The sequence below is a fragment of the Mauremys reevesii genome, linkage group 7 (assembly GCF_016161935.1).
Source record: "Mauremys reevesii isolate NIE-2019 linkage group 7, ASM1616193v1, whole genome shotgun sequence".
NCBI classification, from domain to species: domain Eukaryota; kingdom Metazoa; phylum Chordata; order Testudines; family Geoemydidae; genus Mauremys; species Mauremys reevesii.
The window spans coordinates 10,725,263-10,751,730 of NC_052629.1; the positions used below are offsets into that span (position 1 = coordinate 10,725,263).

Genomic DNA, 26,468 nt, shown 5'->3' on the forward strand with positions numbered 1-26,468 from the left:
ACATCTCTATGTATCCCATTTTCTAAATTGTTAAAAAAACAAAGATGGAGGCCGTTGTCCCTCAGTGGGCAATACCTTTGCACTACACATGCAGAGGCATCATGTTACAGAGCAAGGAGATAATAGACTTTTTCTATAGGACTGAGATATGACTCAGCTGGACTGGAATATTGCATTCAGTTCTTAGCCCCTCATTATTCAGAAAATATTGACTAATTGATTGAATTTACTTACAGTAAAGTTTAAATTAGTTAGATGTATGGATAGAGGTATATAGCTTGGCTAAACATTAAAGGTATTATACTAGTCTCCCTCTGTTTGAAAAATGTAAACTCCATAGATGGCAAGGAGTGCATTAATTTAAGATTGATATGAAACATAACTAAAAATATTTGGAATGATCTAAGAAATTAAAGATGTAGGTTGCATATCAGGAAGACTATCCCACAAAGAGATTTACTAGACTCCCAAGGAAATGGTGGAAACCAAGAGTCATTTAATTTACCAAGAGTGGGCAGGGTTCCGGGTTTTAGGGATTAATACAAAATTATCCATAAAATAGAGAAGATTTTCTAATTCCCACCATACCACTCAACTCCATCAGTACCAATACCTCATTTATTTTCTTCTCCCTTCTTTCTCCTATTTAAAATAAAAAATTTTTAAAAACTTGTGCACTTGTCTAGATTTTCATTTTCTCATCTCAAAGCACCTTCGAAAAGGAAGTACTGTTATACCCATTTTGCCAAAGGTCACACAGGAAGTCTGTCAAACCTTAACTACAAGATCATCCTTCCCAATTTCACAGAAAAAGTTAACAAAGGGTTTTTTTCCTCAATGTATCCCAATGTATCTGTATGAATAACAGATTATTCAATATATGACCAAGACATATTATTTGAATGTCCATTTTTATCTTCACTTGCCAGCCATGCTTGAGGTTTTAGATTTGTACATCAACAACTAATGATATTGCAACCAGCTAAAACAGAATTCTCCGGCTTGACATAGCTGGGTTTTTTTTGTCATCAGTTGTTGCACTCATCGGTGAGTTCATGTATTAGGAGGGAAATGGAGGAAGAGCTACCTTGGAAATATTTTGTTTTAGAATAAGTGTATTTATGATTTGAAAATCTGTATGTTGGTTTTTCTGCCAATGCAGAAGAGAAGAGGTTGTGTTTTTACTGTTCCTTTAGGCTGTTTGCCTGTTTGGTCTAATTTTTCTTCCGCTTGTTTTTACCTTAGGAATATCAGGTCCTGACTGCCCGCATTTTGCTACAGAACTTTGTCAGACCTGGATAGTGGCAATCTAAGAATCATTACCTTGAGCAGTGATTTTACCTTTCAGGTTTGCCAAACTTCTCCAGCAAAAAGAGGGAAGTTAGTACCTAATATTTAAAGGTAAAAAAGCAGAAAACGTCTTTTTATAACAAAAGGAAGGAGGGGAAAACACCATATTACCCTCCTCCTCTGACCTGCTGTGTTTGAGCGTATCATTACACGTAATAAAAGAGCAATTGGAAAGCACACACATTTGCTTACAGTTCACCTCTGGCATAGATAAAAACTTGGTTTTGTAATGAGCTTTTAAAAAATTGCAGCAAGTCCGTTTTTCTGTTGCATGTGTCATACTGGATTAATCTGGTTTTCCAGAAGTTGAGTCAGCTAGACTTTACTTTATGCATCATAAAATGCCCATGACGTGGCCTTCCCAGAACAAAGCACACACCCTGTCACCTCATGGTTCTTGGTTACAAAGCAGTGGGACAAAGTCCAGCCTTTTCATTCAGAAGTGGGGGTGTGGGAGTGTCAATTATTCCTATCCTTCTACTTTGTTCTTCTTTAGTAGCATTTAATTAAATAATAGAACCACAAAATAATTCTGTAACATTGACATTCATAACTAAAGGTCCTATCTGGCAGTCATTTACTACTAAGTGTGGTGAATGCAACTACTTTCAGTGGGGAGCATTAAACATGATAGTAAATATTTGCAAGATCAGAAAATGGAAGCTGTTCTTGATGCACTTTATGTAATAGGTATTCAATAGGTACTGTTGGGTGATAGCGAAAATTCTTCATTATCTGGAGATTTCTGATTACAGTTGCCCTTTTACTTTTTATGGATTGATAGTGCAGAATATGTTTTGTCTCCGAAACCGAAGTCTCTGATAGCAGTAAGGCATTGATTGCCCTGCCTGCTGAATCATCAGGCAACCCATTACATCTGAATTTATAATGAAGAAGTAAATGTTGGATGAAGTGTGGTAAAATTCAGAAGATATATATATATATATATATATACACACACACACACATATACCCGTCTCCTTCATGAACTCTCCAGACAAATCCCCTCTCTTGTGGTTAACTGTCACTGTGCCACATGAGCCATGGAGGCATTCCAAGCAGCCTTTGGGAGGTGCAAGCTTCTGATATAAAGACCTAAGTAATCTAGAACTGAGGGTATAAAGGTTCCCCACCAACACAGTCCCTCAGTTCCTATTTTTGCACCTGCTTAAGCAGGTTGTAGAACAGTCTTCTCTCATCAAGTGGGGAGGAAAAAAACTAACAAATTTGCTAGTTTCTCTTTCACCTTCCCCTTTAAATTTCAACTGCATGGTGTCTCTGTACATGTGTGTATCTAGAGTGTTTTTATTCTTGTTCCCCTTCCGAGAAAATTGTTGTAGTTTTCGATGCATTTCAGAAAAGGGCTTGCTAGAGTTGTTAGATTTTGCTGAGCTTTATTCCTGACACTGCTATCAGTGCAGAAAAGATACACTAGGAAACAGGACTCAATGACTGAGGAGGGTCCTTCCCATCTGATGTCCGATACTGAAATTTAAGATACATGCTTTTTACAATGGTAAAATAACCAGGATTAACCAGCAAATTTGTTGTCTTGTCTGTCTGTGAAGAAGACAGTAGAGGTGTGCAAATAGCTGAGTTTTTGATTCACTGGCAGTTTCAAAAATTGAAGAAAAAAATATACTCATTTCGGGTCAACCTGAAACCTACATTTTTGGGCATTTTCGGTGAATAGAAAATTCCAAAAAACAAAAACAGTTTTGGGTCGTACTTGATGTTTTGTTCAACCCAAAATGAAAGGTTTGTTTTGATTTTAGGCATTTTTAACCATTTTCTTAAAAAACCAAAGGAAATCTGGTGATAAATTCCCAAGGGGACCTAGGCACTTCACAAAACCAAGGAGGAGGAGGCCTCCATGGTAGTGCCCCATTTCTTATATCCAGTAGACCAGTGGCAGGGGCACTTAGCTGCAGTGTAGAAGAACTAGGTTTGAATCCCCTCTCTGGAGCACACACCTCAACCCGAATGCCTTACGCACCAGGCTATTGGCTATTCTGGGGTAGCTACTCTCCAGCTATTCTCTGGGCTATTCTCTTAGTCTCTCCTGTTTGAGTTGTTTCACTTGGTATAAATACTTAAATATTTATTCGGCCAGAGAGATAGTGAGAATGACTCTATAGCCTTCCTTTTCTTGTACTGAAAACTGCTTTTAAATCTGACATTTGCCTAAAATGCAGTGTTTACTATAGAGCTCTATAACAAGCAAGTTAATTAAGTTCAGTTGGATATGTAGTGTTGCTGAGCACTGTTAGACCACTACCCTTTTTCCACCAAAGGGGTGGGAAAAGCTATTATAATATAATTATAATATGATATATAATCTCATATACACCCATATATTAGTAGTTTGCACAATCTATAAAGTGTTTTGGGATCCGTTTCAATTAAAGTTGCTATAAACTGTAAGATTAGTTCCTACTTTCATATTTAAAATAGGTAAAACTTTGCTGTAGAAGCACTATGGAAATATTTTAAAGATGTATTTTCCACTGTATCAATAATATGACATTGTTCTGTGATATTTTTTCCTTCAGATTGCTTTGTCTGGAGCATCTATGAAAACAACTGAAAGAATAGCATGTGAAAAAACAAGGATAGCTAACCCTTTGAGTATCTCCTCATCCCTTGGTACCCTCATTCAACTCCCAGTAACATTCATAGGACAGATGACACACGCGTGCACACACACGCACACAGACACACTGGAAAATATAGATACCAATCTGTAATGCATTTTATTCCTCAGATCTTTATTTGTAGAGCCTTTGCTTTTTGTTACATCCACTGTTGAATCTTTCACAGATTTCATCTTTATGTAAGGGGGAAAAATCTACACTTAAATTTCAGAGCTTTACTAGAATTGAATGCGAGCTAAAACTGAGGAAGATTAAACCAATGTACAATAGAACTCTCTTCTGTTTGTACTTAATGGAGTGTATGTGGGTTTTTTGTTTGTTTGTTTGTTTTAATATAACCCTCTTCTCCTCAGCTTAGAGAAACAGATGCAAACTTGGGGAAGAGCTCCAGGATCCTAACTGGCATGTTGCGAAGGTAAGGACAAGGTAGGGATACCTCTGTCTCTATCTGCTTTATTATTTTTAATTATATCTCAGCATTTGGCTAACTTGCATGTTTTTTTCCTCACAATCCAGTACATAGAATCTCTTGAAACTAAATATTGATGTTGACACAAGCATTCACTGAGGAAAAATCAGATGTGAGGGACGTTTTTACCATAGGAGTTTTGCACAAACTAGGAAAAGAATTTAGGTTGGCTATAAAATAGTTTTCCATTGTGTAACACCAACAGACCCTGGTTGTCAGCAGGCGGGATTGAACCTGGGACCTCTGAAGCTTAGGGTTTGAGCCTCTACTGCAAAGCTAAAAGCTAGATGGCCATTAGCCAAAGCTGTAGAAGACTCATCAATCTGTAGCTGGGCTAAGTGTCACTAGAGGGGGACAGAGCACCACGCCTAACGGGATAAGTACAATTGCATCGGCGGTGTGGCTCCTTTGTTGAACTATTTGTCATTTTTTATCCTATTCTAAAAATAGGCTGTTTAATGGAAATAGAGAACGCATTATTTCTGGGTATACAGTCAGGTGTTTTAACCTATTAGTTTAAATTTGATTGTTTTATATTTATAACACAATTTATACTCAGAGCATAATTTAAAATAATTCATTCTAGTTTGAACATACTAGGGAGACACCCTTTTTAGAACATTGTGTTCTGAGCATGCTTCTCCTGTGTGGTGTAATATTATGGAAATGTATCCTTGGGATTTAAAGTGAAGTATGAAGAAAAAAATTGCAACATCCTAAAAATCTACTTGGGATTTTAGGGAGGATGAGAAAGATATTCAGTGATTTCCAGCCACCTTGAATTTAAATCAATACCTTTACCAGAAAGCTTGTTTTAGCCAATGGAATCCTTGGACATAGAGTTATCTGTTCAGCAAAGCAGTACACTTGTAGCACTATGATGTCTGTATTTCTAGCGTCATAGTTGGCTCCATAAAGAATAGTCACCCTAATTATAGGTGGCATCGGACATGCTAGGAATGATACTTTTAAGGAATAGGTTATTCACAGACTATTCCACAAGAAGTTGATATGAGCTGACGCTTCCTAAGTTGCTCTTCACAACATGCAAGCTTTTTTGTAGTGTGTATTTGTTCTTTTAAAAAAACCACGAAGTTTTAGCTAAGTTAGCGATTAATCGCTAGCCTCGGAAAATATTGGCAAACGGAATTTTATAAGTTATTCTTCAGTGCAAGCTTTATCTCTCCATAAGTCTCCTTCAGAAAATAGCTTTCTTAGTTCCTTATATACCCAGCTGACAAAGGTTAAGATAACTGCACTTCGTGCCTCCATTTCAGACTTCTCACATTTCCAACTCTGAACCATAACATACAAAACTCTGTGATTAAGAGTAATATGTAAATGACACAAGCTAAATTCAAAATCCATGGAGAAAGGAAGTGGCAATTGAAAGAGATGCTTCAGTGCTTGTAGACAATATAAAAAAAAAAACCCATGGCCTCCCCAGGAAGGGCCCTGCGACATGAGCTGTAACAAATATTCTGCATATGTCTCCATTTTGTCAAATCTCATTAAAGGGGCTTCTTGCTTTATGTCAATTGAGCTGTCCAAAAATCATTCATCATTTTTAGTGTAAAAAAAATCATGCAGTTATTTAAATAATATCATATTAATGTTAAAGTTCAGCTGTCATTTAATAGTATGGCTTAATCAGACATAGCATTTAGGAAAAATAGTTTTTTCGGGCTTTACTTGGCTTTCAGGTTGGCAGATTCAAATAAGGATTTATGGGTTTCTAAACCAATGTATTTTTTCCGTGTTTATGCTTGATGTACCTCAGCCTTGTTTTTACAGGACTCTGTAGTCTGTTATTTTCAATAAAATAAAGTATCTGCTCACAGTGTGTTTGAATACATTTGCAAGTAATTTAAAGAGGCTGGAACAAAAACATATGCTGTAACCTTTGACTTTGTTTTGTGTTTGGGAATCACAGTTTGGAGTCCTAGTTTATAAGTGTTCCATAAACCAAATGAAAAATATGACCTTTGTGAAATATACTCGAGGCTCTGTTTTCCAACAAATGGATTATGTAGTCAAACACTAAAAAGACATGTTTTTTGTATGTCAGAAGGGCAGTGGATTTTCTCTTTCTTTGTTTAAAAAAAAAAAAGAAAAAGCCTAACTGAATCACCCATCTGGTTAAAAGGTTAAGATTTAGGCCAAGCAAATAGGGTATATCTGTGCAATTCATACAGATGAGCATAAGGAGTTGCCCATGTGGAGGTAATTGATATAGTAGGAGACGCTCTGAAAATTTTCTCAGGACATTATTAGCAAACAGGTAGTATCAGAAGTGATATAATATTTCATGACTATAATGAAAAAACTGTCTAGCAGTATCCCAGCCTCAGCAGCTTCTAAATGTTGTTTAGCCATTGAGGAGCAATCACAAGAGATAAAAACAGGAAGTCAGCAAAGAATAGGAAAATAATTACCATAGATTGGCAGTTGGGTCCTAGTACTGCTTACCCCACTAAGTACCACACAGACATTCATTGAATTGCTGGAACCAATAAAGAACAATGATGGAGGGCCATATTTCACAGTTATCAGATAGAAAAGATATTGTTAAATTGAACACTGTAGTGGCTGCTATCATGTATGAATCTGCTGTTACTCTTTGAAGTTGTACACCTGCCTTGGTGATTACAAATGTGATGTATTGAGTGTAATTGTTCATATTTCTATAGCTGGGAAAGGCCAACCATCCTCTTTTGTGAGCATGGTCAAATGTAGTAAGGAATTACTTTATGAACCTCAATGCAGATTTATGCTCCAAACTGACAGTAAATACCTTTCAGCTGTATAGAACCTTTCATTAAAGGCGAGTAAACGTTATCCCTATTTTACAGCTGGAGGACTGAAATTGACACAGATTAAATGACTTTTCATAGCTCACACAGTGAATCAAGTGGCAGAATAGGAATAGAATTCCTTATCCCAGTTTGTTGCTCTAACCACTACAGCAAACGGCTGCCTCATATGAATCAGAATTCATTACCTACTGCTAATTTGGCACAAATAGCTGCATGTGGGTATTCAGCTGAAGAGAGATCTAGGATAAATGTTTAAAAACTGTCTCCTCACTTAAACTAGAATGTAATCCATCTTCATTTCCAAATATGCAGGTATTTTCAGTATCCTGAAAAGAACATAGACTGAGATTGCATCTAAAATCGCATATTGTATTTAGAAAGTTCACTATTAGGAAGATCAGCCAACTGATAAGAATTTGCAAAGATCAATCAAAGTGACTAAGGGACTATTTAATTATTCATTTTGGTTGTCACTTATCCATGGTCTCGGCACCACCCAAAATTTAATACAATGATAAATCTAAAATGTTCAATACATAACATTAGGCCACCAAATTCCAATTGTAGTTTCCAACGAACAGATTCTCACATAAGATAATGCAACTTTTCCAAATCTCATAATGAGGCCCCATCTGAGTCCTCCATCCTTCCGCCTCCACCTCTTACATGATCTTAGCAAGTCACAGTTTGTTGGACAGATTGAGGGAAAGGTATAAATCCCACTACACATTATGAGAGCTCTTCATTTTGATAAACACAATTTCCCTGCCTTTCTTTTGTCCATGATCAAGCCATGAAAAGCTTTTAACAAAGATTTGGGATAACCTCTTTGGAGAGTCTCCAAGCCACACACTGCCTAATGGGAAATAAACAAAATCAAACAGTAACCAAATAAATATTCTAGGTGTGAATCTCTCAATAGCACATGCATTCGGCACCACTCTTCCTCTAAATTCATTTATTTCAGGAGCTGTAGAATCCAAGAACTTTTTTGAAATCATCATTATTACGAAAAGTATCTAGTACTCTCCAAAATGACGCATTGTTTTCCCTTGTGGAACATCGTGGTTTCTGACATTATGACTCTACCTTCTAATAATTCAGATTTTCATCTTCTGAGTTGTTATATGAGATGTATTGGAAAACTCATGAACACATCTGCCCATATAAAAGGACCTTTTTTTAAATTTAATTTTAAACAGGACACAGTCATTAGCTCCAGCTGATGGAAATGAGGCAAGAAGTATACAAGTCTCAGGTGATAAATTATCTGAATTTCCAACACGTGTATGAATTGCCACCACTAGCAAAACCAGGAATAAGTAGTATTCTATCCCAGTGGTAAAGGTGTTTGAGTTTCTTCTTTTAGATTGTTCCCAGCAATATCTGGCTGTAACTGCCCAGATTTCCAATAGCCAAACTTTCGTCTACCCTTGGAACTCCAAAGGTTTTTAGTCCTACACTTATTTTTCAACATTTCAAAATTTCATTATATTTAATAAGTGCCCTGGAAACCCCCTTGAGAGTCTGCACCCCAGTTTGTGAATAAAATGTACCATTTATACAAGTTGCTCTTGTTCCTGGCAGGTTTCAAATATTTCAATTGTTGCAAAGAGGACTAGTCTTTATTTATGAGATGAATCCAGCTTTAAGGAAATTGATTCCCAGGTCTGACGTGTGCGCCACCTCTACAGAATGATTTGGCTGAATGACTAGGGAGCAATGGATCCACCAGGCTCTTTTGCTTATCTCTTTGCTCTTTGAGATTTCAGAAAATTAATTGTGGTCTGCTCCACTTTCTCAGAAGTTCTTCCTTGTCTGCCTAGCCCACATCACCACTCTCACAAATAGCAAGAGAGAACATTCAAATACAAACAGCTGTGCAAAGGAGTTCCTCGTTTACCCACCTTTGCTTGTTTCCATCCCAAAAGTCTTTCACAATCGAACTTTCTTTAGAGCAAAAGCCCTTCTCACTGTCAGTGCAAAGCCTGTGTGATTTGATTCTGCAGTAATTCTGATGGAAGCTTTTATGATCTCAAATGCACTGCGATAGTTCAATGTAAGATTAGGTCTGTCTTTATAACCCTCATTGTCATGCTTTTGGATACGTTTTCCTTTCCAGCAGAAATTTTGCATGCTTTGCAGTGGCAATTTTGTTTTTGAAGTTTAAGTAGAATCTGTTTCATCAGTTTTCTAGTGCGGGGGGGGGGAACACTTCAAGGTGCTGTTCTACTCTGAAAAGTGATTTGAAATGGTACATTCTTGTGCAAATGTCTGCCTCCAGTCATGTATCTAAAGTCACGTCTGTTTAATCCAGTGACTTATGCTTTGATTCAGAAAAGCACTTAAGCACATGCTTAACTTTACGCATCTGAGCAGTCCCCTTAACTTGAAGTAAAAGTGGGAGCTAGGGAAAGAGTTTTAACTCTTGGTCCTTTCCTTGGGCAACACAGCTATGCACTGCCCCATACTCGGGGCTTGCTGCAAAGTGACAAACTAGCCTATGGTGTTTAAATGTATGTCATAAAATACACAGGATGTATAACATGGGCTTTTAATGTTACTGTGAGAACATTACTTTTTTTTTTTCATTTCCTGAATTTCAACATTTGTAATTTAAATGTTACACTAATGTAAATGTTTGTATTTTAATATTAAATTACTCCTTTGTGAACATGAAATATGGCGTCTTATCCAAATGAAACTGAAAAACTATGTGGCACAACTAATCACAAGGTACTCCTTAAATAATTAACGTATTTTTGTCCTATGTTATGCCAGAACAAATCTGAGAACTAATTACTACTGGTCATTCTAGTCACTTTTCCCCATTTTAACAGGCAGTCTTATTTCTTTGTTGAAGTGATAGGGAAAACATCTGGAAATCTTAAATGTAATGTCAGCATAATTCCTAAGGGTAAACATACTTCATTATTAGGAATTCCAACCAGAAAACATGTAAACCTTTGAGACTTGTCAAATAAAGGAGTAAAGTTATCCTAAGGATAGAGACGTGTATCAGTAGTACTAAAAAGAACTTTAAAAAATCAGTGTACTTTTCACTGGGTTTCGTGTTCTTATTTCAGATATGAAATGTTCTGTTTTATATTTTTCAAGATGCATTTCTTGTAATTAATGAGCAGTTAACAGCCAGTTTTCAGGTCTTGCCATGCTTCCTGCAGACAGTATTCTGCATGTGTGGAAATGATAAAAAGCTCTTCGAAAATCATATTCTGCTTTTACTTAGCACAAGAAAAACTTCCTGTGAGCCCATCGTGGAAGTCAGGGTGCTTTTCTTGCATGGTGCTGTGCAAATTTCATGCCCTTTGATAGCAGTGGGCACTGAAGATTCTCCGCAGGAAATGCAGCTGAAATCTTGTTATGTTTGTGCCACTTCTTAGGCCTGTCACTCACTTATTCAGGCAGAAGTGTGCAGATCATATGCTGGTCATCTGTTTTATTTTTCAGTTTATTTTGGAAGACTTTTTCCCAGTGTCCAGTTGATCCCCTGAGCCCATTATGGACATTGCTCTCAACAACCTTCATAGGATGTTCCCCCTTTTCTATTTTATGGGCAATGGCCTTTGTTCCCTCTTCTCCATTCTCCCTTTTAAACCCACTGGAATTACTGTCTCACTTGTTCCATTCCTGTTCTCCCACGGCGCTCCCGCCCACCCCCATCAACTTTGTCCATCTGAACAGCTGGAAATGGCATTATCGAAAGCACAGTTATGTTTTTGTGAGACAGAGCAGGGTCTTAATGGATACTACTCCACACTAGATCATTCTAGACTCCATATACCAAGAATAGTTAAATAGGTTAAATAGCATACAGCCCCTCTAGTTGCACTGTGTTTGAGAGATGCTAACTGTCACTAAGAGATTAGAGCTTAAAAGAAGACAGTAAAGTTTATAAAATTTTGTTATGGGAGTGAAGCAAAAGGCATTTCATAGTCAGCAATGACATGCCGTAGCCAAAATAAGTGGCATGTGCCATAACTGTAACATCACGGAAAGTCATAGCTCATGGCAGCAAATTGGTGCAGTGCTTTCTCACGATGGGTATGATTAGTTTCTGTTCGGGCATTCGGCTGAGTTCTCTCAGATGTGGCATTGTGAACCAGTAAATGAAAATATTTTAAATGTTCATCAGATTGTTTATGCTATGAGGGTGAAGTAGGGAAACCACTAGCATAAGCTGGAAGTGGAATTTGTTCTTGTAATTGGACACAACTCCTCTGAAGTCAGCAATGTTGTACCGATTAAGGCCAGCACTGAATTAAGGAACATGTTGTTGTTTTAACACAACTCCCACTGTAACTGCCACAGAACAACATATACCTACGGTTATACTTATTGCATATCAGGCAATGTATTTAAGACATTTGTTTATAAACATGAAGTCCTGTTGAGATAATCACAGCTGCCTGAAATCCTGCCTTGTCAGAGATTACACTTTGGTCTTCAAGTCAGTTGAAAGATGAGCAAAATCATATGTAGATAGACAGCATCTCTGTGACTGCATCTAAAGAGGCTCATGTGTTCTACCTGGTGCTTAGGAAATATGTTTTTTCTGCACTTCTCTGAGTCTAAAGGATATAAATATTTGGTACACAAAGCTTAATTGTAACCTCCACTTTTCATCAAGTCAGCCTTATTTGTGGGATTTTTGGAGCATAGATGAAGAAGAAATCCATAGCTGTCCTAACATGCAACATTTAGGAGCTCAGATGTTGCTGAACTACAGTTTTGTGCACAGACTGCTGTGAGGTTTGCAGATGCAGGGACTATTTAATTTGTTGGCGTTATGCATTTGTATATCTGAGCTCAGGAATTGGCTTAAGATGAGACACAACGGGTAAGAATATTGAATTTCCATTGTTTGAAACTTCAGTATGAAGAGAGGAGTGAGACAGAAAATAGGAAATTGACCAAAATTTGAAATGTGAAATCTGTTAGATATTTAAATCTTTATAAAAAGATGTGTGCCGTGTCCTATGATATTAGAGAGACAAGGTAGATGAGGTAATATCTTTTATTGGACCAACTTCTGTTGGTGAGAGAGACAAGCTTCCGAGCTTACATGGAGCTCTTCTTCCGGTCTAATTAAAAACAAAAAAAAATTACCTCACCCATCTAGAAAGGGAGGAAAAAATATTCTCAAGAATTACAACTATTTTTCTTATGAAGCCATTTGTCTACATTGCAGACTGTTCTGCTTATTTGGGGAACAAGTAGAAGGGAATAGGGATGGTGTTTAGTAGGCAAAAGACAACCCCATGGACATAGTTTGTTGAGTTCCATCATTTGAAGAAGCTGATTTAGACATCATGGCTGTGACTTCCAGACATGCTCAGCATTCCTCTTAATCTGTTCCCATTGAAGTCAATGGAAGTTTTAGCATTGACTTCAGTAGAAGCAGAGTTAAGCCAGAATTAGACTCTGGTTCTGATCATGCACTGGTTTAAAGGACCAAATCCGTTAAAAACAGTGTAATCTTCACACTGATGCAAAATTGGTGTGAGATCAGAATCTTGCCCTTTATTACCTAGAATTTAAGAGCTAGTTTTCATTTTTAATTCATGTCAGTTTTGCTATTCTGAAATGAGGTAAGAGAGAAAATAAAAAAACAGTCCTATGGGGAAGAATTCAGGATTTAGGGCAGTGATCTCCAACCTTTTTATATACAAGATCATTTTTTGAATTTAAGTGTGACCCAGGATCTACCCTGCCCCTTCCCCGAGGCCCCACCCCGCTCACTCCATTCCCCCTTCCTCCATTGCTCACTCTCCCCCACCCTCACTCACTTTCAGCGGTCTGGGGAAGGGGGGATGGGGTGTGGGATGGGGTGAGGGGTGCAAGCTCTGGGAGGGAGTTTGGGTGCAGGAGGGGGATCCCGGTTGGGGCGCAGGAAGAGGTGCAGAGTGTGGGCTCTGTGCAGGAGTTTGGGTGCAGATGGGGGCTCAGGGATGGGGCAGAGTGGTGGGGTGCAGGAGAGGTTACAGGATGCTGTCTCTGGGAGGGTCTCAGGGATGGGGCAGAGTGGTGGGGTGCAGGAGGGGTTACAGGATGCTGACTCTGGGAGGGGGCTTAGGGCTGGGGCAGGAAGTTGGGGTGTGGGAGGGGGTATGGGGTGCTGGCTCTGGGAAAGGGCTCACAGCTGGGGCAGGGGGTTGGGGTGTGGGAGGGGGTACGGGGTGCTGGCTCCGGAAGGGCTCTCAGGGGTTGGGGTGCAGGAGGGCTGTGGGCTCCCGCTGGGTGGCACTTACCTTGGGCAACTCCCAGTCAGCAGCGCATCATGCCCCTCCGGCCCCAGAGGGATGGGGTGCACATGGCTCCGCGCTGCCTTTCCCTGCAGGCACCACCTACGCAGCTCCCGTTGAGTGCAGTTCCCCGTTTCCAGCCCATGGAAGCTGCAGGGGTGATGCTTGTAGACAGGAGCAGTGAGCGGAGACCCCTGCCCACCGTGAGGGCACGCCGACCGCGTCCGGGAGCAGTGCAGGCCCAGAGCAGGCCTTAGCCCTGCTGTGCCACCGGACTTTTAGTGGCCGGAGATCTTGTCGATCTTGATCTGCCAGTTGATGACCACTGATTTAGAGTATAGGGTTTTCACTTGAGTCAGTTAGGAGAGAAAAATGGGGTATTCTAAAACCAGGGCCTAATCCTTTCAGCTTTACTCAAGTGAACAGTTCTTACACCTTGTATTCTTATTGCTATCAATGGGATTACTCTTCACTAAGGACTACTCATTTGAACAAGGATTTGCAGACTCAAATGGTGACTCTTCTCGATTAAATCAACAGCCAAGCAAAACAAGATCAGTTGGAAAAAGCTGGTTGCAGATAAGAGAGTAGAGCTGTTTTGGTGGAACTTATGTCCTTGAGCAGCATGTGTAGATGTATTGGACTGGACCTTTGAGTCACGGGGAAAAAATGTTCACACATTACTAACCTGCCAACCAGCTGTTTGAAGAATAACAAAGCCCTGAATTAGAAAATGGGGTCTCATAATGTGAAATTGTTTAGTCTGCTTAGTGGTCGGGGGTACAAGGGGGTACAAGGGTTTGCTTATTTTTCCTGTGTTTTAGACATTTTCCACCTTACTGTGGAAGATTCGATTCAGATCAAGAAGGCCTATAAAAGTCACAGTAGGATTTAAACAACAGATTTGAGGGACGTGGGAGAACTTCTTTAAATTTCACTCCTACAGTTTAAACTACTGTTTATAATATGTCCATAATACTGCTGTAAATCCTAGAGTAACTATTGAAATCAGTTGAGATATTCCAGATTTACACGAGGATAATGAGAAAATGATTTAGTCAAAAGAGAGAATCTTGCAACGTACTTGTCTGAGACAAACTCAAATTGTAAGTACTAGTACTCCTTTTCCCCTATAATTGGATTCATTAACTCGGGTAAAAAAAGTGACCTTGTCTTCCAGTAGATTCTTATTAATTGCTGTTTTTTGGGACAGCTGAGAAATAGTGGAAGCAATGTGAATAGTTTATGCTTTTGCATCTGGAAACACAAGGGGTCAGACCCCCTCAGCTGGTGTAAATCATCAGTTTGAAGTCAGTGATGCCCACAGATTTACACCAGCTGAGGGTCTGACTCATTTTTGTAAGTAATTGATTTATAAACATGGTTTTGGTTTTGTGTTGCATTTTACTTGGAATTTTATACAATTATATGTGCTAAAGAGTTGTGTCTGTGCACAATTGCTCATAACTGGTATTCCTATTCTCCAGCTGAGGAAAATAGTAAAGGAGTTTTTCAGTGACCTGTGCGCGTTCTGCAAATATTTACTTACTGTGTTGTGAATGCTAACATGGTTCACCCAGAGGATCTCTCTATGTAGCGTTTATCATGTAATAGCTTTTGTTTAACTTGCACTTGGCAATATTAAAACAAATTGCATTATCCGCTCAAGAAGGAAACTTTAAGCATTTGGATTGGATTTTAGATGAAGTGTGACTTAAAGCACCTTCCAGCACTGGACAGTTACGTCTTCGTCTTGCCCTATGCAAAGGATCAACTGGTTACTTAAGATTGGAACATCTGTGACCAAATTCTTTCCTCGAATTGCACTGCTCTGCTTAGACATAATTTGAACTGAAAGCCTGTTTGTATATACTTCATTAATGATCTGGATGATGGGATGGATTGCTCCCTCAGCAAGTTCGCGGATGACATTAAACTGGGGGGAGAGGTAGATACACTGGAGGGTAGGGATAGGGTGCAGAATGACCTAGACAAATTGGAGGATTGGACCAAAAGAAATTTGAAGGGGTTCAACAAGGACAAGTGCAGAGCCCTGCACTTAAGATGGAAGAATCCCATGCACTGTTACAGGCTAGGGACCAACTGGCTAACCGGCAGTTCTGCAGAAAAGTACCTGGGAATTGCGGTGGACAAGAAGCTGGATATGAGTCAACAGTGTGTCCTTGTTGCCAAGAAGGCTAATGGCATATTGGGCTGTATTAGTAGAAGCATTGCCAGCAGATCGAGGGAAGTGATTATTCCCCTCTGTTCGGCTCTGGTGACGCCACATGTGGAGTATTGCGTCCAGTTTGGGGCCCCCCCACTACAGAAGGGATGTGGACAAATTGGGAGAGAGTTCAGCAGAGGGTAAGGAAAATGATTAGCGGGCTGGGGAACATGACTTACGAGGAGAGACTGAGGGAACTGGGGTTGTTTATTTTGCAGAAGAGAAGAGTGAGGGGGAATTTGATAGCAGCTTTCAACTACCTGAAGGGGAGTTCCAAAGAGGATAGAGCTCGGCTGTTCTCAGTGGTGGCAGATGACAGAACAAGAAGCAATGGTCTCAAGTTGCAGTGCGGGAGGTCTAGGTTGGATATTAGGAAAAACTATTTCACTAGGAGGGTGGTGAAGCACCGGAATATGTTACCTAGGGAGGTGGTGGAATCTCCATCCTTAGAGGTTTTTAAGGCCCGGCTTGACAAAGCCCTGGCTGGGGTGATTTAGTTGGTGTTGGTCCCGCTTTGAGCAGGGGGTTGGACTAGGTGACCTCCTGAAGTCTCTTCCAACCCTAATATTCTATGATTCTATATTGATATGCTTGTTTCTGAGAAAATAGGAGATACATTTAGAAATCTTCAAAGCACTGTGCACATTTATGATGATGTAGAAATAATAAATTTAAACGGGAGGATATTTTAAAAATGTGGTTCTCAACCTGCCTTCTCATGCCTTAGATATTGGAAGGCATATGGTTCACTTTATCCTTACAGGGAAACTACTTTGCTGTTTTCAGTCACCGCTATATTTTTTAAATGTAGTTTTAAGTGTGAATGGTACACGTGTTGATTGTGAAGGTACCGTTTTTTCAGTACAGCCTTAAGCTAATTACTGTTAGTGGCAGTGAGGCCTTGTACCTCATTTGTGAGCAGCTATTTATAATACTGTACCAGTATAAAGCAATGCTTTACATTGCCGTTTTACCACACTATTACACCATTGTGTTTTAATCCACCATAGGTGAATGGAGAACTTTAGCCGTCTGTTTTATTTAATGATATAATCAGTAAACAACGCATGCACTTCACGCATTTGGCCATTAAAGAAGGCCCATATTTTTGGACTGAAAGTTTACATTGTAAATTGGTGTATTCACATATCAGCTTGTTTCTAGTTTAAAAGGCTTGCTGTGTTCACAAGATGGTACAAAGCAAGCTCAGTAACAGCTCATACCCAGTGCAGGTGGTCCAGCTAGCTGCCATGTAGATCAAGTCAAACAACTGTGACTCTTCCTCTGACATGACAGTTAGTGAGACAAGGCTGGTCTTATTCCCATAAACAAGAAGAGTTATAGATAGACATACATCATGAACTTATGAGAACAAAAGGGGGTTTCATAATCACCCAGCCTCAGAAAGCCCAATACTGCAAACTATTGGAACATAAGCCTTTGAAATACAACAGACATTTTATTTTATTAGATAAAATTTGAAGAAGGGGCTCAGAATTGTTAAATTGCCAGAGCTGTGGTTTTCAAACTTTTTTTTCTGACGACCCAGTTGAAGAAAATTGTTGATGCTCACGACCCAACGGAGCTGTGGATGAAGGGTTTGGGGTGTGGGAAGGGCTCAGGGCTGGGGAAGAAGGTTGAGGTGTGAGGGTGAGGGCTGTGAGGTGGGGCCAGGAATGAGGGGTTCAGGGTATGGGAGGGGCTCTGGGCTGGGGCAGGGGGGTTGGGTGCAGGAGGGGGTCAGGGCTCTGGGCTGGGGGTGCAGGTTCTGGAGTGGGGCCGGGGGATGAGGATTTTGGGATGCAAGGGGGGCTCTGGGTTTACGGGGCTTGGGGCATCGGAGTGGGGCATGGGCTTACCTGCAGTGGCTCCCAGTCAGGGCTGCAGCCAGGGTGCTAAGGCAGGCCCCGTGACCGCTCCCCCCCCCACCTAGGAGCCAGATGTGCTGCTGGCCACTTCTGGGACGCAGTGTCAGAACAGGTAGGGACTAGCCTGCCTTAGCTGAGCAGCACTGCCAGCAGGACTTTTAACAGCCCGGTTAGCAGTGCTGACCAGAGCCACCGAGACCCAGTACTGGATCACGACCCACAGTTTGAAAACCACTGTACTAGAATATTTGTGCCATGGAAATGGTCACTGATTTAAGAACCTTTGAGACAGGAAGTAGCGCTTTTTCGCAATCAGTTGAATTTTATTTTCAGCAATGTGTAAACAAAACAAAAAAAACCCACTGCTTATACCAAATAGAGTGGCTGAGTGTTAAAAAGAAAGTAAAGAGCTTGAGGTGAGCATTGGCCTGCTAAACCCAGGGTTGTGAGTTCAATCCTTGAGGGGGCCATTTAGGGAACTGGGGTAAAAATCTGTCTGGGGATTGGTCCTGCTTTGAGCAGGGGTTGGGCGAGATGACCTGCTGAGATCCCTTCCAACCCTGATATTCTGTGATTCTGAGGTTGTGATTTCCCAAAAATATTTCTATAGTGATAGCCAGAATAAATAACTACCAGGTTTACATTAAAAGTTTATCAACTAGGTGCTAAGGAGAATGTTTGTATCTACCAACACAAAAATATGTATTTTTCAAGAAATGAATGAGAATCCAAATCCATTTTAAACTCTAAGAAAATGTATAAAATGTTCAGTTCTTTTTATTTTAAAGAGAGCAATGTTTTTAACATAGCTTATTCTTAGGACATCCCTGTATCATCCCTGGTACATATTGGCATAATTCCATTGACTTGGACCTACACAAATTTACACCAGCTGAGAGGCTCTAGCCCATTATAAATATAGTGATTTGCATATTTTCATAACCTTCACTCTGTTTGCTGCACAATTTGCACACAAATATAAGGAGGTTGCGCTAATAGCCCCTTTGAAAGTGTGTCAATGCAACTCAGATCTGCCAAAGGACTCTGCAAGTGCAAGGGTCTTCCCATGTGGATATCCATGCAAGATCAGGGCCTTAAATTGCATTGCTATTAACTTTAAAATAACACCTTTCTTTCATGTCTGTTCTGCCATTTCTGATGCCATGAACTTCAATGACCTGTTTCACTGAATCTGTGCATAGGATGAACCAAATATCTTTAAGGTTCTTACTGACCTCGGGTTGATCCTGCTTTCACTGGAATACCTGACAGGATTCCAATTGATTGTTTTTATTTTTTCATGATTTTTTTTTAAATTTTTTGTAAGGATTTGTCCTGGTCTCTAGTGTGAAAATTCAACTGGTTGTAAGCAGTGAATGGTTAATCAAAAGAAGTGACTCGAGCTGGTGGAGAATGAGTGAGGTTTCAAGGCTCAAAGGATCAGGGCCAACAGTCAAAATGACTAACACAATCCAGTTGCTTAACAAATATTGTTGTCTAGTAAAGATGGAGCAGAATTATATGCAATTAGCTTACCATACTTAGGAAGGGAATCGGCTACCTTGTAGGTCTTACTGTATTTTACACTAAATAAATTATTTACATACATATAAAGAAGCAAAAGGTGAAAGCTACATTACTACATGACAGATTGAGATTTCATTTTTGCTTTCTATTGCTGCTTATTTCTGTACTGACAGGTACTACATGTATCCTCAATAACAAAATTTATTTTAATTAAAAAAAAAGAAGTGTTCACTTTCTATTCTCTCTGGCTAACATGAAGGCATAGCTTTTTAGGTCTTTTAATCTGTTTCAAGGCCAAGCTATTTATATGAGGGCAGTTTGGGGGAGGGGTTGTTCAGTTCTTTTTTTCTTCTCCATATTTATAGAGGGAAAAAAAGATATTTTATTTATTCACTAGATTCTTTATGTTGCCTCGAATTGCAGGGATAAAGTATTTTTCAAGCTTATGGATGAAAAGAAGATAAAAGGTCTCATTTTATGAGTCATCATATACGCTTTTTAAGTATAGTTTTCTAGTGGCTAAAGTATTTAAAATAAAACAGTATTCCAGTGTTACTTATGTAGGCTGTTTGTATCCATATTTCATGTAAGCTAGATGCTACACTTAAACATGTTTGTGTGCGTTTGATAGCATGTTACCTTCCAATTTTTAACTATAGAAATTATTACACTATTGCTTTTTTTTTTTTTTTTAAATCTTATAACGCTGTTATTCAGTTTTTCTCCAGAACTGGAAAACAGAATCAAGAAACTGGCTCAGCTGTCTTGTAAGAGAAAGGGTGGTCTCATGGTTAAAGAACTGGGACTAAGGAGATCTAGGTTCAAATCCTGTGTAACCTTGGGCAAATCATTTCCTTGTGTCTCAGTGTCCCATCTGTAAAATGAGAATGCTACTTCTTCCTGACCTCAGAAGTGCGTTGTGAGGATGAACATTCATTAATCTCTGTGTGGTTCTCACATCCCTAAGTGATGAGCACAATAGTAGATTCTATAAATGAACAAACTAAATGGCAGTGTTGCTGACTCTGGGGCGAGGTGAGGACTGAGATGGATGTAGAAGAGAGTGAGAGAGAAACACAGAAAGAATTTAGACGAGGGTCTTTTGTTTCAGACCTGCTGTTGGAAGGGGCTGTGATACAACAATCAGTCCCTGAGCACATTGCTGTTAATGTAGGATTTAGATTGGAGGAGATGCTAAATCCATGGTGCACTTTCAGCCTGTCAGATTACCTCATGCAGGGGCTGCTACTGGTAAAAATTCCAGCTCCACAGGCCTTTATGATATTAGTTCAGGACATAAGAGTGGATAACAATATTTATGTGGGTTTAACCAATATATAACTAATCCATACCGGGAGGTATAATGACCATGTTTACACCAAAGAGTAATGATGCTATCCTAGGTGTTCTAGCCTAATTCCAGCATAGGCAATTACATTCTACCTTATCTAAAATTCTTCCTGCCAATTCTATCGGAAATGGCATCCTTCTAATTGCTCTAAACTGTGACATCATAATACTGATTGCTGTTAAAAAGCAGCTGCATTTCAAAAGTGAGCTATAATTTGTACAAACATTTGTAAAGTATTTGGGGATCCTTAAAGATGAAAGAAAAGCTATAGAGGCAACATACTATTACTTATCACATAATACTGGAGTGGCTTTCACTCCATGAGCCTAGGTGCTCAGGGAAGATGTGGAGGTGTCACTTCTGGACTCAAGGACAAACAGATTTATGGAACAGTATGAGTAGCTTTCCTTTGCAAAGAGCATCACTATTGCAGTCATCCAGCTTGTTTGGAGAATAAATACATAAAATAGTGATTTCTCACAATGAATGATTATTGATCCTCATTGCCCCATTTGGACTTGGGCGGGTTCTGGAGAGAACCTGCTCTCACATAGCTGATGGTGAATACCCCCCAAAAAATCTCTTAAACCCCCTTCCCACAGCACTGCCTTGCACTAAAAAAATAGAAACTAAGTACACTTTTGCTACAATTAGAAAAATAGCTATGAGGATAATCTAGGAATGCATCTAAATTTCTCAAAGTAGCATGCACAATAACTTTGTGGTTTGCAAAACTATTGTTCCTTCTATAATCCAAAACTTTCCTTTAATTTAAACACATTCAAGATGTATATTTCACAACTGTGTACACCTGAAAAATGTTGTATTGTGAGCCTGTTCTTTAGCCACCACTCCACACTGAGTAGAAGAGGGCTCAAATAGTAGTCACTGCTGGCAGATATGGAGGTAGGTTGAGGTAGTTGGTAACACTGTGGTCTAGATGAGGTTTTTGTGAAGAGTTTTTATGGAACACCTCTAGCACTGGTGCGCTTTGCTGGTCATATTTTAACAGTTGCCTTTGAATTACTGATGATTTGTTAAAGCTGTACCAGCAAGCAATGGGAAAAATAAAATCCCACATACCAGTTTCCTCAGAGGAATCATCTTGAGGCATCTAAGTAATCAAATGAGACGAGCCATTTATAATTCTTCAAGAGGGAATTGTCCATGAGCTGTGTTGTTCCTTAGTAGCTGGCCAATGTTCTATTTGGAATAAGACAGAGTATACTGTTTGTGTGTGTGTGTCGTCTTTCTTGTCTTCAAAGCACGTAGGACATTGTCAGCGTGCTTTATAAATAATATACCTATGCATATATGCAAACACATTATCCATGTTACCCATGGCAATATTTTAATAAACTATTTTACTTTATACACACACTTTTTTATATATTTATATATATATATATATAAACCATACCGGTAGTGTCCTAGGTGTTTTGCAGACCAGGAGATCGGCTCCCTGCCCCAAAGATGGAGCAGTAGAAATAGACAACATGTACGCGGGGTATAGGATGCTGTGTATGTTGAAAGAAAAAGACAATGCTTCAGAACATTGATCAGCTTCTGTTTTAGGCACTGGTTGTGTGTGTTTAAAATTCTATTCACTGAAATGAATGGAAATGCTTGTTGCAAGTGCTCATCCTCTGAAACTGAAAGGAGGAGCAGGTGCACAAGATATCAGAGAAGTGCTCTGTTTGATAAATATAGAGAGCTATTCATATTGGAGTTTCTATTTTGTCCTCTTGCTCATTTGACCTAATTTAATACAGTTTTTATGGAAAAAAATATTACTATGTTTGACCTGTATAATATAGATTGGTTGGGAAGCCTATTAAATCTGGCCCTCTTCTCTAAACTGTAAGTTCTAAGACCAGTTTGAGTTTGGGACCCTCTGTAGCCTGTTTTCTTTGATCCATGATCTGAGAATATATAATCATCGTCTGAAGAGTTGGATTCCATTGTGACAAGGAAGGAGAGCGGTAGCTCTGAAGAACACATCTTCACATGGAAAGCCACCCTATCACTATTCTGTGGTTTTCATCACTCTTTCAGGGTCTCTTTGTTCTGTGTTGTTACTTAGTTGTTTTTTCTTTTATTTCAGTATTAATTTTTGTTAACATTTTTGGTAAAACCACCTGCAGAATAATCTTTTTCTTTTTGTATATTGCTATGTCTCTCTAGAGGCTATTGCACAGGCATGAAACATAAGCCTAGAAATCTTTCTTACTAGGGGGAAGCTTGAGATAAATATTGTTGTATGTTTAGTAGGAGTTGGTCTTTACATATTGACCATGCATGTTTAAATGTTGAGTAATACTTAAAAGAGACAATGGTCTCAAAACATTCCTTAGATTATTATTAGATTATTTTAATCTTTACATTATTCAAACTGGAAAGTTATGTAAACATTTGTTTTACATCTCACCAATGAGCGGTTTTTATTTTTTGACCTTCAACTACCTAGGTCAGTGAAACAAGTTTGTTAACTTTCATTTTAAAGTGAGTTTCACTTTCCAGTTCTCATGCATAAGCAAAATGCTTTTGAGTTTGGGTTCCTAGAAGTTTGGGGGAATATATAAATAAGAAGAAGAAAAAAGAAAGCCCATGCAATTATTTTTCAAAACACCTCTGAAAATATTTTGTTACCTGTTGCTTTATCTTCACCACCTCCCGTTTTAAAAATACAAAAATGCTAGGCTTGTATTACTTGACAGTGACCTCTTAATATAATTGGAGATATACCAATCTCCTAGAACTGGAAGGGACCTTGAAAGGTCATCAAGTCCAGCCCCCTGCCTTCACTAACAGGACCAATTTTTGCACCAGATCCCCAAGTGGCCCCCTCAAGGATTGAGCTCACAACCCTGGGTTTAGCAGGCCAATGCTCAAACCACTGAGCTATCCCTCCCCCATAAACTAGTCTGGTAGTTAAAAGAAAAAATCCAGCCAGACTTAATATAAATTGTTTGTCGCATAGTGAGAGTAGTTTGTACATATTCCATTACAGTGGCCACCATTCATGTCAGCATTCGCCAAAAGTTTCCACATAGAAGTGATATCCGAGACATCAGAGATTTTTCTATATACATAGAAAAGGAAATACTACCACACCTCAGATTCCACTGGGTAGTAACCTTTTGACAAATGTTGACTTTGTAAATGGTGACCACTCTCCATACAAACTCAGATGAGTTGTTGTTTAGTTGTTTTTTCTCATCTCAGTTTTTTTTTTCATACAAAATTAAAGACGTTTCAGGTCATGAACAGGTGCTGGGAGTCGCAACCAACCTGCCCTTCCCACACTGCTAAATTATAGACCGATCTCATCTCGGCGGGAGGAGGGATTGCACTGAGATGTGAAAAGGGCCATGAAGCGCCAAGATAGGGCAATTGAACGATGAGGTGGTCTCCATCCACCAGAATGCTAGTAGCATTAAAACCCTTCTGTCCTACATTTCAAAGCAGTGGTTACAGACAGTAGTAACGCTGGAACTTTTCTCGAATGCTCTTTCCCGCCCAACCATATTTTTACAATTAAATACTGAACCAGAATTCTTTTTTCCCCCCTTACTTTTTCTCAGTGTGTATCAGCTGATTTCTCTGCTGTTGTCTTGTTTGGGGACGGAGACAAGTCTCCTTTCAAGAAAGACAATTACAACGTTGTTCTTGATTTCTTTATAGAAGACTATCCGTGTGATAAGGCGAACTCTCTGCTTTCTGGAGAAAAAGGAAATGCAAATGTTTTAAACGAAGGCAAAATCCTGCTTTCTGCTGCACAGGTTAATGAAAGAAAAGAGAGGGCAGAGGAAACCTGCTTCTCTTACCACACACCCAGTATAACAGGATTGAATGTTGCTTGCAAGGATACTAGGAAGGGCCCCAGATTTCAACACTAGACAGTGTACCACAGTCCCAAGGGGACATGACTTGCCTGCTTGGGGCGTAGCTAGGCCCACAGCCTCCAACACTTTTGCTGAGGTTAGCAGCATGAGCTAAACCGGATGTACAATGCTCCTTTGGGGCAGTAGTAAATTATGTTCCTCCACTGTTGTTCCCTTCTTTCCCCTTGCTGCCCTGAGCCATTTTGCCTTGCCTCCCAGTAGGCTGGGTCATGTTCCTACCACAAGACTTGCACCTTCTCCATCCCCTTTGTACAGCTTCATTCAGTCAGGGCAGGGTTTTGTTTTAGTTTAATCTTTCAGTTTCAGATGAATTTTTTTTTGCTGGCTAACACTTTTTGATATCACTATTAATTAGAACTGCAATGTGGCTATATAAATAAAGTGACCTCTTTCCTGCCTTAGCCTTACAAAATAGAGCCATCATTTCTAATAGCTTAATACAAATTCACAATAGCACTTTGTCCTCTTTCACATCACTTGCCAAACTACTACTGTTATGGCCACTGCTGTATCAGCTAGTTGTGTCACAACACACATGGATGCCAATATTTTTAATATAATATGAAACACACATTTCCAAGCAGCCCAGAGAGACATCTGATTATTAAATCCCTTGACTGTCATCTGGATTTTTGTATCAGTTCAGGTTTCAAAACTGAACAAGTTGACAGTATTGAGATTAAAAGAAAAATGGAAAATAGTAATTTAAAGTAAAAGTATCCAAGAAAACTCTCCCCCTGAAGCAGACGTGGAACAACAGAAAAAAAGCAAAGGCTATGTGAAGGCAATAGGCTAGAGTTTATCATTGTGGTAATCAGTTGTTTGTTCATCTTTAGTGTTGTACTCTTTTTATAACCAAAGATAATAAATGCTACTTGTTTTTAGGCTTCTCATTCTCAGCTGTTTAGAAAATTGAAAAGGTTGGAACCTGCTGAAACATTTGTTTTAATACGTTGCCTGCATTATGCTTCTCGGGATGGTATTTAGTGTTATTGTTAATGATTGAAGCATTAGCATTTAATTGTGTAAAGTACTTAAAGTCCAATATTGCTACTTCTTTGGTTGAGTCCATTAATACTCAAGCATCTGTAAGAAATACATTGAAGTTGAAGAAGGCCATAAATGTTCCCGCTATAAAGAGCACCTAATGCTTTTTTTCCCCCAAAGCCTTTAACAAATTAATTTAAAAAATACCGTGGTGAGGTGAATAGATAAAAGGCTTTCTTGGTTCAGTTGTCTTTGGTTTTGCTTTTCTCCTGTAATTGCTGGGGTTGTTTTGCTCATAAAGAGGGAACTGATGCCAAGCAGAAGAGGTAATTGCACAGTTCTGTTTTAGGATATTGTGAAACTTCTCAAGTTGACTTTAATAAAATACAACATCACCATTTCTCCAGTGAGGGATGTTTATTGCATATAATTCCTCCGTACACAGTTTGGCATAGTTGGCAGTCCTACTTAAGATGTCTCCAGAACTGAATAAACAGGGGAGCTCGCACAACAGTGCCTGTATTTTCTACCTGATTCCAACCACCATCAGGCTTTCACGTAAATAATCACTATAATTTCACCACACCATATGAAATAGGAAAAAATCAAATTCAGCACTGTACTTTCAATTACGCTCATCTTGCATTTGGTTCCATGCAGAGAGACCCTTGCATCTGCACAAATTCATATTGGGGTTCTAACATGTGCAAGGGTCTGTCCCCAGTATAGAGAGCAGTATGTTCATGTGCCTTCCCTTGATATCAGTAGGAGTTACTCATACATAAAGACTAGAATAGACCCAGAAACCTTGTATGTTTTTCAGTCACTGTCAAATTGTGATGCAAAATCTTCTCTCTTTGTAACTTTTCAGGGCATTGCTTTTCATGTAATTACAAAGTGCCTTTTTAGTATCAAAGAGTCCAACACTTTCTGGGGCTTTTTTATCCGCGTGTTACGGGACCCTTTAGTTATAAAGTCATTAACTATGAAAGATGCTACTACGTAGTCAAAAAGAATGCTGTTTCCACTAGTGATGAGCCCAAAACCCCAG

At 39.2% G+C, this 26,468-nt stretch overlaps 1 protein-coding gene across 3 annotated transcripts in view; it reads left to right on the top strand.

Moving 5' to 3' along the window:
• VTI1A (vesicle transport through interaction with t-SNAREs 1A) overlaps nt 1-26,468 on the top strand; it is a 330,836-nt gene that overhangs the window by 198,973 nt on the left and 105,395 nt on the right. For 2 of the 3 annotated variants that reach the window (XM_039546824.1, XM_039546825.1), the window contains exon 7: nt 4,358-4,419. In XM_039546824.1, the coding sequence (XP_039402758.1) occupies nt 4,358-4,419 (62 nt within the window). Of the gene's footprint in view, nt 1-4,357; nt 4,431-26,468 lie in introns of all 3 variants that reach the window. The other variant, XM_039546826.1, reaches the window with a different exon arrangement.